Raw genomic sequence first — 13,781 nt, forward strand, 5'->3', positions numbered from 1 at the left:
TCTTAAGAAATGGAAGAGACCCTCTCCAGGTTATAGAAGCACACTCACATTGCAAAGACCAGTTTCAAATGCTAAGTCCTTTAAGAGGAGAGCTGGCAAAGTGTTTCAGTGGAGAGCTTTTCGTCCACTTCAGCACAAAGTGATCTCTCTCGGCTCAACACGTGGCCAGAGTGGTTTGGGTAAGCAGGCTCACTTTGCACTGAAGTGCATTAGGGAATGCTCCTGTAATGGACTCCCCCAGCTGCCGTGTGACTGATCCCTGCAGCTCCTAACAGCAAACAGGAGGAAGAGCAACATTTTCATCTCCTCTGGCTGCAGCCTGCAAACAAACATCTGTCTAAGTGTTATTTCCAAATGTCAACAGCCCCAACCTATTTTTTAGTTGAGCACTGGACATGTGAAAACTGATTATGTTTTCACTTAAAATGTACATTACAAGCTAGCACAGAAATTTTTTTGACTGTGGCATGCAATTATTGCAACAAAATCCAAGTACCAAAGCTGGGTGCACTGTGCAAAGTCATGTCCCGGATCACTCGAGTGCCAAAACAGGACCACATCAGAAGAAACTGCTGAGCTACTTTCTTCAAAGAGCCGTGTCTCTTGGCAGCTACCTGCAAGAAGAGGGATGTGTCTGACATGGAGAAACTTTTATTTCTACCAGCAAAACAGCTGAATGATGCATATATCCACCTTCTCTTTATATACTGAAAAACTACTTACCATCATCTTCACATTAAAATATACACTACAAATTAGAAAAGCCGAACTCAAAATGGTCTTAAACAGAAAACCACTTTATAACCATGGACAACCTTCAGAAAGAGGAAATAATAAAGTATTATTCAAGACTGGATCTCCTTCATACATGATAAAAGGACTGCAAAAAAATTGCTCTGATCTTCATCTTAACCTATTAATAACATGTTCCTTCTCGATTCCTAGTGAAGGAAGCAATTTATAATCAATCTTTGATCTACACTGCAAATTTATATTATTATCTCAAATGAGGTTTAATATTGAATATAAAGTTTTTTGTTCCTTCTCATTTTTATATTTGTGAATTTGCTTAGTCATTTTACTAGGAGAAATATTTTCCAGAAAGCACACTTTAGGAATTAACTTTTCAAAAATATATTTATTACAGCCATATGTGAGTTAAAATATTAGATTCACCCAATCAGCTACTAAATTTCGTTTATTACAATTCATGTCAAGTTCTTAATTAAAATTAACAGCTCTGGCCTGAATTACAAATTGCATTCCAATTACAATTGCATTCCAATTTTTGGCTAGAAGAGAAGTTCCCCTAAACAATCAAAGTATTTCAAGTAATCTGGATAATTATTTGTTTCCTATATGGCTATTTTGTAGCAGAGAGAGAGGCAGCATATTTTGATTTGTTCTGGTTTTACTTCAGAGCCCTAACAACTGGAATGAAGAGTTGAAATTCTAACAGAACATCCTAATATACAGAAGTAATGGAAGGTATAATAGTCAGTTATACTTTTCATACTCTATGTAAAATTATGGTGCTGCTGGATAATTTTAACAAAGCTTTGTTAGCAGCTTTAAAGCTTTGTTCTGCATGTACTTTAATGAAAATAAAATACAACTCTTTGGTATTCCATATCAGCTCAAAAGGAACATAAATGTGTCCTTGACTGAATGGTAATGTAGACGTTCATTCTCACATTTGATTGTATATAGATGAATTAGCTAGCTTAAAGATCCTGTTCGTTAAAATCTTAAAAGGCCAGGTTATGTTTTTCTTTGCACTATACCACTAGGATGACTCTGACTCTGAATTAATCTCTCCATATCTCTGGAAATATTGATTTGATTGGAAACCTCAACCCTGTTCATTTTTTAATACCATCTTTTGGAATAAAATAAACAAGAGCAGAATATAGCAAAATCCTGAATGTGAGCAATTCTCCATGAAAACCGGTGAGATTTTGCCCACTACTGCTTTAGTCTGCTCATTACCAACTCCTTTTTTTCTTTTTGGTTATTAATTTTACTTTTTCTAAAAATGTATTACCTGAACAGAGATCATAACGCACATCAGTGACTCACTCCTCCTTACCAACCTTTACAACACATCTATCCACCATGGAATCCAGCCACTCGATGTATGACTCAATGGGGGACTGCTCCTCCAAAAGGTGATCAAACTCCTGATACACTGGCACACAAAACAAAACAAACAAAAAAGCCCACCTTAGAACTCAGATTCTGTTTCAAACAAAAGAAAAACAAATCACCAAAGGCTGCCAAAAGAATCACAAGTTTACTGTGCTTTTTTTATAATACATTACTTAACTGAAGCAAATGCATCTTTCCTGGTACTGACTCAAAAAGTCTGCTGAGTCTTTTACTTTGTTTCTACTGAAAGTGATGCAGTCATTGAAAATTTTTTTAATGCAAGCCAATCAGAACCTATTTTTTTAATTTAGTGGTTTTCATTTAAGTTGTCTAGTGTGCCCAGAAGTGAAATGTTTATGGTGTTCTCTATGAAGAGTGAGAAACTAGGCCTTGGCCCCAGTGATGAAAAAATGTCATGCATGAAATTGATTTAGAAATGCATAAAGAATCTTCTAGGCACCAAGTGAATGAGTATTGTTGATAGGGCCCTCATCTGTATAATGCTTTATTTGCAAAAACACGATTTAACTGCTGCAAATCATCTATTTGCAATGCCAGACACACATGCACAATATCCATAAACTTCTTCTTCAAAACAAATTGCTATCAGGGCAGAAATACTCTACTTATTATGAAGAGTTGCAAGAGGCAACCTGTATACTTTTTGATCTTTTCCAAGTACATATATTAATATTTCAATACAAAAAGTTAAAAAGTCATTCAACTGCAGTCCTTAAAACTTCAAGTCTCATTTACATATGAGAACCAATGGCTGGAAGACAAAGAATTATGTGCTTTGACATCTTAACAAACTAATTCTTCAACTCAGCTATGATAAAAGGCCCAGTAGGTCAAGATGAAAGATACTTTCTACCTGCTGTGTTACAGGATGACTACAGTGCGCTAAGCAATTCCATTTACAACTAATTATGAATAACAGGAGGAAGGAATTTCTCTCCATAGGAAAGATAGTGAAGGCGGTGGAGGAGGCAAAGCATAGAGATGATAGCTAAGGAAATGAGCCAGAGAGGCTATCCAAAAATAATGCAAAGAACACCTCCCTGATTCTGTTGGATCAGGAGGATGAGCAGGAATGCATTTGCTAAACACCTGACTACAACTTTGTTTAACTGAGACTTGGAAAGGCTGAGTTACCAGAAACATTAGTTGAGGAAGAAGGGAAATGATGTTTGTGCCACCCTTTTCTTCTTTCATTCTTCTATTGAATGGGCAACCTCCCTTTATTCAGAACAGGATCACAGAGAAATCTAAATGTTGTCTCCTTACCTGAGTATTTGGCTGGACAAAAACTGCCTGATACAACAGATGAAGTAATTCATATGCTGTGCAAAGAGGGGAGCAAGAGCAGAAAAACAAATCAGTTGCCTGCTTTGCTGCTGAAGCACTGCAACTGTGTACAACAATCTATTTGAGAAAATTAGATGTTTAGCCTTTAATGATTTTTAAAAATACCTCAACAGGATCTAAGAATGAGGGAATAAAGCAGAAATCATGTCAGAGGTAGGTAGTCCAGCAGAACAGGGAAGAGGTTCTCTTATAGCCAGTGATTTTTCTCTATTTCTCCATCAGTTTGTTTATAGGCTTATAAACCTGGGGTTTTGTTCTCTAGTTATAGTAGATGAAATTGTACTTCCTTGATTATTAGTAACAAGAGTATGAAAATAGGCCTTAAATTGATGCCATATAAGTCATACAAGGCATAGTGAAAAAATCTTTGGTCAAGTAGAATAAACAACAAACATGGGGGGAAAAAAATCTAAGTTATGGAATATTCTCAGATATGTATCTGAACACCTCATTGGCATCCCATCTTATGAGATATTAGCTTACCGTTTCTGAATAACATCTTATTGGACTATATAGGCCTAGAAAAACTTGCACAAATCCAACAACACTGAGGAAAATTCTGTTTGGTTTTATTACGCTAATAGCACACATGCAAGAAGATTCCTTAAACATTAAGGATGTTCTGAATGGCAACCAAAAATGTTGCTGCTACTAGGGAGTATAACTTTGAAAACTTTTTTTTTGCCAGTGGTAGGATGCTGGATAGATCTTGAAAACTTAACAGATGGCAGAAGGATTTACTCAGCTTCTGGACTTGAGTCTCACTTCATGCTACCTCCTTTGCTGCCATGTCGAGTTCCTATCTCCTCAAAAGGGAAGAGGGCTATCAAATGAATCAAGGGTTAAGAAAGAGAGGAAAGAATACCAAGAACCTCTCCCTGGAAAACAGAGCTAACAGAGAATGCAAGGCCCATCCCTGAACAAAGGAGAAGAATTCAAGTGTTAACACACTGGGATGACTGCCAAAGTCAACCTCGTAGGGTCCAGGGTACAGGTGAAGGTGTCACCCCTTGCCTTCCTAGCCACTCCCTGAAAGAGTTACCTCACTGGCAAACCTACCCTTGGCTGGGCTCCCGCAAGTGGTTGCCTGGGTTGTGCCCTGTTCAGGCAGATTCTGGGTAAAAGATGACTGGTCCTCCTCAGGAGAGAGATGGCAATACAGCAGGTGGGTTCACCAGAAGTGAGGTTATGTGAAGGATGTTAAAGACAAAGCTCTGTTGCCTCAAAATAACAAAACTCAGTGTGCTTCGGGTTACACCTGGTCTTATAACTATGTAACACTTGCTGCAGGATGAAAGGAATATCTTGTACTTGCAAAAGGCCTTTAATTGCAAAACCAATTTGCCAATATCTCCAAAGTAATTTTCAAGTCCATACCCTTCACTGTACTAGACAGAAGCTAAATTATCCAATGAGCTTGTCTGATATGGGACTTCTATTTAATCATAACAGTTCAGGGCAAAAGCTTATCCCACCAAATGCTCTTGATTATGAAAACGTTGTGTAAAAAGGAGCTTTTTATAAACAAGTTTACAAGGGACTCAAATACACAGCCACTTAAGTGTTAAAGTCATTCAAAAGACAATTCTCCTGCAATTCTACAGCATGAAAGATTGGACTCACACCTTCAATGGTTAACTCATAGATTTAATTTGCTCAGCTTCATGGAAAAAATCCTCCTGAATTTGGGTGCTAGTTTTGTGCCATTGTCTGTTCTGGGTACTAGAACAGAATGCATCAAGGAACGGTGCCCAGATTTTTGCCCCAAAACATAAGACCTTGACAAGGATTTGCCTCACATTTTGGTAAATGTCACTATATTTATCTTAAGCCTCCAAGCAAACCAATGGCTGAAAAAACAGCACTACTTTCTCTGAGTTTTGCAGCAGGAAGCCAAGTTCACCTGGCTTTATTTGAAGATTCTGCTCTTACATTGTATGATGAGCTTTCTGTGTTCCTCCCGTGAGTCCTCCATAGTATAGAGGGTTTGTTTGGTAATGCTATTCAGATCCACATTCCTCCAGTCCTCCAGCATTTGAAATGTGATGTCTGCACTGTGGATCACTGTTCTTGATGCCTGTAATCCAATCCAATCTATTCATTAGTTCATGCTTTATTAGGTTAAAAAATAGGCTTTATCCCCTTTTACGCTTCCTTAGCTGGGCTCACTAAGTTGATTCTCCTCATGGACCCCCACCCTCCAAATTGATGTCTTATGGATATTACAGGGCCCTGTAACAAGAGAACTCTTCAGTCATTCTGTCTGCTTTAATCAACTGCAAGTATTTTGACTGCATCCACCACAAACTCTAATGAGCAACACTAATCTGATGCTGCCATTGCTAGACCCCTCAATCTCTAACAGCTCTGCTGGTTTTCATTTCAAGTTTCAGAACAAAAAAAATCAAACCAATACCAAACAAATCCCATTCAGGTTCGCACCCTCCCCTCTCCCAGTCTGTGAAGACTCTCATTCTTCCCTCAGCCACATGAAAAGGTTATGAGACCTCCTCATCAGGTCCGTGTCTTGGCTGGTTGAGACAGGGATCTGCTGCTGGTAATGAGGAGGATGGACAGAGTAAAGGAAGTGACACAAGGCCATGGTCATATACACAGATCTCTGTAAGTTAAGCAGAGATGCAAGGTTATCAGCTTCCCCAAGGGAGTGATGCACTTGAAGAGTTCTCCACTTAAGGGATTTGATCCCAGGTTTGATGCAGAAGATTGTGGTTTCTTTATCTTGATTTCCTCTGAATGGCTATGGATCTCCAGGGTGCAGTGATGATCTATGGTATTTGGGGAAAGGCAGCTCAAGTATCTCTATCACCACCACTAAAATAATGGCAGAAGAAACCTAGAAAAATTCCTCGCAGGAGTCTTTTTTTTTTTTTCCCTAGAGCTTATTTTTGTGGGCTTCACCCCTCACAGGGTTAACCTGGGGTTTTGGATACACCTTCCAAAAGTGGAGCTTTTAGGTGACAGGGGAAAAAACCTATCCCCTCCAATAAATGCATGAAATATTAATTAAATCAATGCAGTCTCTCCCTTTTTATACTACATAGAATTTGGCTTCATGACTTTTTACAGGTAATTCTGGTGTAAACTGGGGAGAACCAAACACTTTGGAGCAGCTTCTATATTCACTTGCTGTGGTTACAAGAACAAGTCTATTTAAAACCCAGTTAAGCTGTTTCCCCTTTTACTAATTTGCTTTTCATTTATAACATACAATTAGACTTGAAATGTATTGTTGGGCATGTATAAATTTTTGTTGCTTTGCAACTGGCCTAATACAAGCAGCTCTGAAATTAATGGAATGTTTCTCATTTATTTCCTGGAAATGAACCATCTCTTCAAATCAAATAATAATTTTGTTTCATGAAAGTACCCTGCTGAATTTAGTGATCAGGGGTTGCCAGTTATCTAGAAAAGCTGGAGACAAACTGCTAATGTGATCTCCTCCTCTGAATAAAGTCCAACCTGTCAACTCATAAAATTATTTGAAAAGTCAGTAAAAAGGGCATTAATCAAATCTGGGTAATTGAAACACTTACTTGGCAGAGATGATTTAGTGATGTCTGTCGCCGTAGTATTTGTGAGAATCTTCTGGACACTGCAGGAAAGAAGAGATGCATATTTACATACTGTGCTAAATAAGGATAATTACTTCAGAAAGTATTAAATTATACAAGAACAACAACAACAACAAAATACACATCCAGTTATTTATACAAAATTTTGGCTACATGAAATGCACTCAGCTAGCCCAGCTTTAACTTAATTTAAACCTTGACCTAAACCCTTAAATCTCAATCAATTTTACTGGGGCATATTACAAGCAATTATTTATAGATGCTGTGAATAATGACATGACAAGAGAAACAGAGGACCATGGAAAAGTTTTGGTTGTTCAGCATAGCAAATTTTCTCTTGCTACACAAAGGAGATAGAGAACAGAAAGAATTGTTTAACAGAAAGAAAATTGTTGGTGCAAGAATAAGTGTGCATAAAATAACAATAGCTACGCTATATGTGGAAATGAGAAAAGGCTGCTAAATCTTCATGCAATTAAGTTTTGGAGGAGCCTTTTGACTGGACTAGTAGGGGCTATACTCTGATCCAGTTTCAGGTAGAATTTGATCAAAGTTTCTGAAAACAATTTGCATGACATACTAATACATTATGGGCTGAAATGGTCCAGGAGGTACTTGCCAGTCCTCTTTCCCAGTTTAGCTCTTTGTTTGCAAGTGATATGGGCCTTGTATTAAGATATTTCCTATTCTTGAAAAATGAGCTTTTAAAATGTTATATTGTGCATTTCTTTGTCTGAAATCAGTGTCTTGGGAAGTGCAAAAATGACCAAAGCTTGCAGTTCCTTCTGTCAGTACCTCCACTGGCACAAATTCCGATGATGAGGAAACAGCTGCAGAAACAACAAAGTCTCACGTAAAAGTCAGGGTGCACACTATATTTTTCTTATATGAAAGGACTCTATTTGCAGATCTATCCAAAGAGATGTTATATGTGGTCACAGAGTAAGCTTTCCCTCCATTCTATGCATAAAGGCAGTTAAAAAATACGGATTGAGAAGGACTAGAGAGTGCACTGTCCATCTCTTTCTGTCTGCCTGTAAGACTGGCAAAGATTTTGCTTTTGAAGATTCTTGATATTTTTGAACTGAAAAAAGATGTGGTAAAGCATATCTGCAGTTCAGACTTTGTTTAATTTTTAAAACAAGTTAGTAAACAGTTGAAAACACCCTGAAATTAGTTGCTCCAACTTCCATCCTGACTGTTCTCAGTAACATATTCACCTAATTTTCCACGCTGATCAAAATAGTTAATCCTTCCCCTAAATTAGTTTTTTTTTTCCCTTTAACTTTGTGGTGTGGAATTTAGTGCTCATGAAAGGCAAAGAATTGAGAGCTGTGAAATAAAGCAGGCTTTATCAATAGGTGATGTGCACTGCAGGCATCTACAAAGCACATTTGAAAAGGACTAGTGCCCTTTCCTGTGGTGACAGGGTAATTTGATCTCCTTCATTTCTAACTCTGGCACTTTTTTGAGCAAGGGCCTCAAGCTGTATTCAAATTCTGCTAGCCTAAGGGTTTGTTTAATAATTTTCCTTGCCTAATATCATCCTTAATGTTTGCTTACTATCAACAAAATTAATTTCTTATCAGAATCCACAAGAAAGGAAAAGAAATTCTCATTTTGAGTGGTGCCTCATTTCACTAAATGAGATTGGTTCTCATTAACAAGTGGAGATTCTAAGTGAATGCAAGAGTTATAATGATGACAGGTTTTAATTCCTAAAAGAACACTAGTCTCACTTCCAATTAATTTGTGATCAATAAACATTATCCTTCCCAGTTTAACAGGAGAGAGATTGAGTAATACATACACTCAAATTTGATATTTCGTAGGTTTTCTGGTAAATCATGGAGAGCTACTTTCAGCCACTCATCCAGTTGCTTTGCAAACTTTCGGATCACCTGCGTCAAACTGAAAAAAGAAATCACAACATCACACCGTGTTTACTCTGTGCATTGCGCTATAAAAGCTGTGAACGTATGAAGACCACGAGTCATTTATTTACAACTCATTATTATGCAGAGTTGCTAATATATTTTGGTTTGTAGGCATGCAGAAAAATTTCTGAAACTTCAGACAACTTTTGCAAGAAAGGCAAAATTTATTACCATGGTCAAAACTTCCCATCTCTGTTCAGCAATTGCTTTGATACTTACAAACAGTATTTTTATTTTAAATAAAATCATTCCCACTCTCCACAAATATGAATTCACAACTGTTTAAAGAAGACAATAAATCAAAGCTTGGATTTCAGCTCAGTTATGCCCACATTTATACACATGTACAAGGGGATATTCCAGTGGAGCAACCAGCAATTCTGCTGCAGGCCAGAGCCAGTTAGTGAGATATGATGGTGGTGGGGAGGAATTTTCAGGCCAAGCCCGCACAAGGGGGGGAACTGGAGGTAGAGCAGGACCTGCCTGCTTAGCCCTTCATAGGACTGGAACTTTCCCAGACAAGTGAAATTTCTCTCTTCCTTCTTGCTATCATTTCCTTATGGTTTCACATCATTTCCTATTAAACTTGGTAGGCAGCTCATTCTGCCCTTCTCATTGGAATCCTCAGGAAAAAATGACAGTTCCCAGGAACAGTTGCAGAGTGTTGTGCAGAGGATCCTAAGAGTTGGCTCTGACAGACAAAGCTGCACTGCCTGTAGCAATGCTAGAAATGCACAAATGAGAGAGAAAAGATACAAGGAACTTCACCCTTTCAACCAAGAAGCTTTTTCTGTTTGTACTCCTAGTACACTGCATGGAAAACAAGGCAGTAAAATAAACATCAGCCTGCTCTGCTCCGCAGAAACACCCAAAGAAAACAGGGGAAACAGGGGATGTATGACAACTGCTAGGCTCACTAAAAAGTGCCTTTTCTGGATAGCCAGAATGTGTTCCCAGGAAGTATCTCAGAGGATTCTGGCTGAGTCAGCAAGATTTCCTTCAGGAGCTTCCATTGCAATGAGACCCTTCTTCACCCCCTCCAGTGCAGGCTATGGCTTAATAGCCACAATCTGGCCCTTTATATGCATTACAAAAGTCTATATTCACACTCAAGTCTCTCCTTATTTGCTATGAAAGAACTAAGCAGCTTGAGAAAAGGACTGCTGTTCTGTTTAATCCTTCCAATGAAATAGATTTGGGGGGGTGAGGGGCAAAGCCTGTAAAAATGTACATGTCTTATCAAGAACAGCCTATGCTTATAGCAGATGTCTTGTGTAAAATACTTTCACTTTAGCAGTCATGAAATGCAGATAGAAGAGCAGAACAACACTGTGAAAACATTTTCCTTGCTTACAGAAACTTTAAAATCTCAAGGGCTAAACACACAGTACCAATAAAAAAACTTCTTGAGCAATATTCTTAACAAATTACTCCATGTCAAGTACACATGAGTCAAATAATAGTGAAGGTGTACAAGACTACTTAGAAAAAGATGGCTTCCTGATGAGCACACAAGTAAAAACAGAAGGGAAAACATGTTGACTACACTCAGTGATTACACTTTTTTCCTGTGGATTGCTCTTTCCTGCTTTATCTCTATGAACAAGAATTCTTGGACTCACATGAACGCCAGGTAGGAGGAGACCAGCTGAAATATACTACATGGATTGGAATAGCGAATTCAGTTTGGGTTTAGCTGAACATTAAGAAACCAAAAAGTAGGTGGTATCCTTCATTACATAAAAAACCCCAACCCTCCAAGTCTTTCATAATACAAATCTTGTTAAAATTGGAACATCTTTTCAGGAGCATGTAAGCTCTTCAACTCCTTTCAAATGACACTGTGATTTCAAGTCAGAAAACAGGTGGCAGCAAGCAGCTCTCTGAGAACTGGTGTCATTCTTGAAGAAAAGGAAAATAACAGAGACAGCTGAGCTAGAAGGGGTCAGTTACCTGTCAGGTAAGGCTTGTAGTACTGTTGGCATCAAAACTCCAGAAATTGCCTTGTACAGAATTGAGTCACAAACTCCCACTATATTCACTACAGTTGAAGAACCCAGTACAGGCAGCATATGAGGAGGCATCCCTTGCCAAAAGTGCAGAAGAAAACTTTGAACCTGCAATCACAAGAAGAAGCAGGAATGTTAAAATTAAAATAATCAAAGGCCACAAATACCATTCTCTTTAAATGATCATGCTTAGACAGCTTTTGTTTTGGAGGTGGGCTAATGGGGTGCAACACAGACAAGGCATGTTCCTTAACTGCACAGGCTCGTACTGTAACGCAGCACAAAATGGGATAATCAACCAAAAGGTGCGGAGACACTCAAGGCTGGTGACTGGGAGTCTTTGTGTCACTGCAGTAGAGACACCCATGGAAATCACTGGATTTTTATCTTTCATCAGTGGCTGATGAGTTTAGCTCTTTGGCTTCCACATGTCAAGCCTTTTTCTCTCTCTTTGCACTCTATCCCTGTGTACAAAGGAATGCAATCTAGGCCTTGGTGGAGGGAGGGAGGGAGAAGAGGATGACAAATGGCTTACAAGGATCAATATACCATTTTCTGTCTTTGCTTTGGAAAGAAACGCTACACTTTTGGATTTTATCTTTCCTCCACTATGAAGGAAAGTGGAGAAAAAGTGGCAAAAGGCAAAAAAACCCCAAAAATAGAGGAGAGATTTCAGACACAGCAAAATATACCTCTAAAAAATTCAATGTAGGCTATAAAGGTGTTATTCAGAGAATGATATGATCAGTTCCACCAGCACTCTCGAATTATAACTTTCTGCACACACGCTGTAGTGAAGTAAGCAATCACACCATGTGTAGCAAAGAGTATTTCCCATTTATATATTGTTGCTGCTCAGCCCCTTTCCTATCAGAGATCCTGATAAAACTAATAAAATACAGCATCTTGCTCTTAAGAAACTATTCTGAGACTTGTCCACCTAAATGTGTCAAGTATTTTTCTCACATGGAAAATTCTAGACTTAGTACGGTTGTGCAAAACCAGATTTAAACCAAAAGCATGTGAGAATTAATGAAGAAAAGCAAGGAATTTTCTTCTATTGTTTAGAAGAGAGAGTTGAAAGACCCTTTTTTTTTTTCTCCAGGATCTGAATATCATATTTTAATCAGGTCCTCTGTATCTCTATGGCCAGATTTGTTATCCTAGATAATAAGCCATCTTCTCATGTAACATAAACCTGCTTGCATTCCAGTAACATTTTATTTTTCAGCTGTAATGATAGAGCTGTCTGCGTGCACTTCTAGCAATCCCTCAAATTCAGTGAGGTATGAACAGGTACAAGCCTTAAACATCTCTAGGAGATGGTGTTCACTGGTGAGCAGTGTGTGTGCTCCTAGCTGCACTGCAGTACAACAGAGCAACTGGAGACTTCACCTCCGGCTCTCTGGGATATCTGGGAGGCTGTAATCTCACCACCACTCTGCATTGCTGTTAACGGACCAGCAGAGCCCACTGTTGTTGCTGTGACACCTGCCCTGGCTCTGCTGAGCACAGAGAGGAATTCCTTCAGACAGCTCAGTCCCAACAAAAGCTTCGAAAAGTTGTGGTGGACGCACTTCTCGAGCTGTAAGAACTGGATTGTCCAACATCTTGTAAGGGGATATTGCTACCTTAATCCTGCTGGAGAACAGAGGGCAAAAACATCCTCGTTGCTTTTGTTCCTCCAACTCACCCAGCATTATAAGTGAGATTTAGTGCTATCAGTCACATATTAGATACTCAAGTACAGCCATTTTTCCTTGCTCCTGAAAAGCACTGAGCACCACAAACCCCTAAGTCTGTAATACAACATATGAAATGAGGTCTCAAATCCATTGATACCTTATGGATCATTAAACGGCAACTGCAGTTTCTAACCATACCTCATCAAAATTTGCTCTTATTACAGTGTCTAGTATCCTCTGACAGTGCGTCCTATACATCATAATAAAGGTAGAAACCTGAAAAAGAATGAAGGAGACACACAAAAGATCATTTGGCTTTAAGAAATCCTCTTTTAAGATACCAGAACACAGAGCACAGAAAAAGCAAGTTTTTTCCTTATCTTATCGATGTGCAACTGCAAAAATAATGAAATAAGTTAAATTGTACTTAGATTAGCTGTAAGATGAGTTTTCTTCTCAAAAGTAAATTCTCCCTTTGAATTCATGGATTTTTCTGTCAATAGGATTCTTCAAATGTAAGAGGAGCAAAAAGCCTCAGAGAGATCAAAGACGAGAATGTGGCCCTAATTAGGACATAAAGAACTAAAAAACCCTATTCTTTTGTCTACTTCACATTGATACTACACATGTGAATAGAACCAGAAACCTAGCAAGCTCAGCCAAGAGGAGCCAGAACATTTTTGTCATATGTGCAAATAGGATTCTCGGAATTTCTACTCTAGAAGAAGAAATTCACTAGGTCCCTCTCTACTCAAGAAAGCATTAGAACTGTTTGTCAGTTTGCCATCAAGTGTGTTCACAGATTAGAGGGCTGGCCTAAATATTTTAAAAGTTGCTCTCAAATGTCACATAATTTTAAAAGTTGCCCTGCTGTATGTAATGTAACTTTTTAAAAAACGTACATGGGTGTTAGAAATATTGTACAGCTGGTAGTGTCAGCTCTCCTTTTTAAGAGAAGGTATTTCTTCCTATTAAATTAAGTACTTCAGCCCCCCATAAATCAAATCAAGGCATTATTAAACTTACTCCTGTTTTAAGTCT

General features: G+C 38.4%; 1 protein-coding gene across 4 annotated transcripts in view; it reads right to left on the reverse strand.

The window, feature by feature from the left end:
• The window catches only part of RFX4 (regulatory factor X4), an 88,462-nt gene that overhangs the window by 25,060 nt on the left and 49,621 nt on the right, over nucleotides 1-13,781 (reverse strand). For all 4 annotated transcript variants that reach the window (XM_064702527.1, XM_064702528.1, XM_064702526.1 and 1 more), the window contains 7 exons: nucleotides 12,939-13,016; nucleotides 11,000-11,163; nucleotides 8,920-9,020; nucleotides 7,071-7,129; nucleotides 5,449-5,593; nucleotides 2,094-2,188; nucleotides 497-614 (listed from right to left, as the gene is read on the reverse strand). In XM_064702527.1, coding sequence (XP_064558597.1) covers nucleotides 497-614; nucleotides 2,094-2,188; nucleotides 5,449-5,593; nucleotides 7,071-7,129; nucleotides 8,920-9,020; nucleotides 11,000-11,163; nucleotides 12,939-13,016 — 760 coding nt within the window. The remainder of the gene's footprint in view (nucleotides 1-496; nucleotides 615-2,093; nucleotides 2,189-5,448; nucleotides 5,594-7,070; nucleotides 7,130-8,919; nucleotides 9,021-10,999; nucleotides 11,164-12,938; nucleotides 13,017-13,781) is intronic.

This window comes from Zonotrichia leucophrys, chromosome 1A, assembly GCF_028769735.1.
Source record: "Zonotrichia leucophrys gambelii isolate GWCS_2022_RI chromosome 1A, RI_Zleu_2.0, whole genome shotgun sequence".
In the NCBI taxonomy this organism is placed as follows: Eukaryota; Metazoa; Chordata; class Aves; order Passeriformes; family Passerellidae; genus Zonotrichia; species Zonotrichia leucophrys.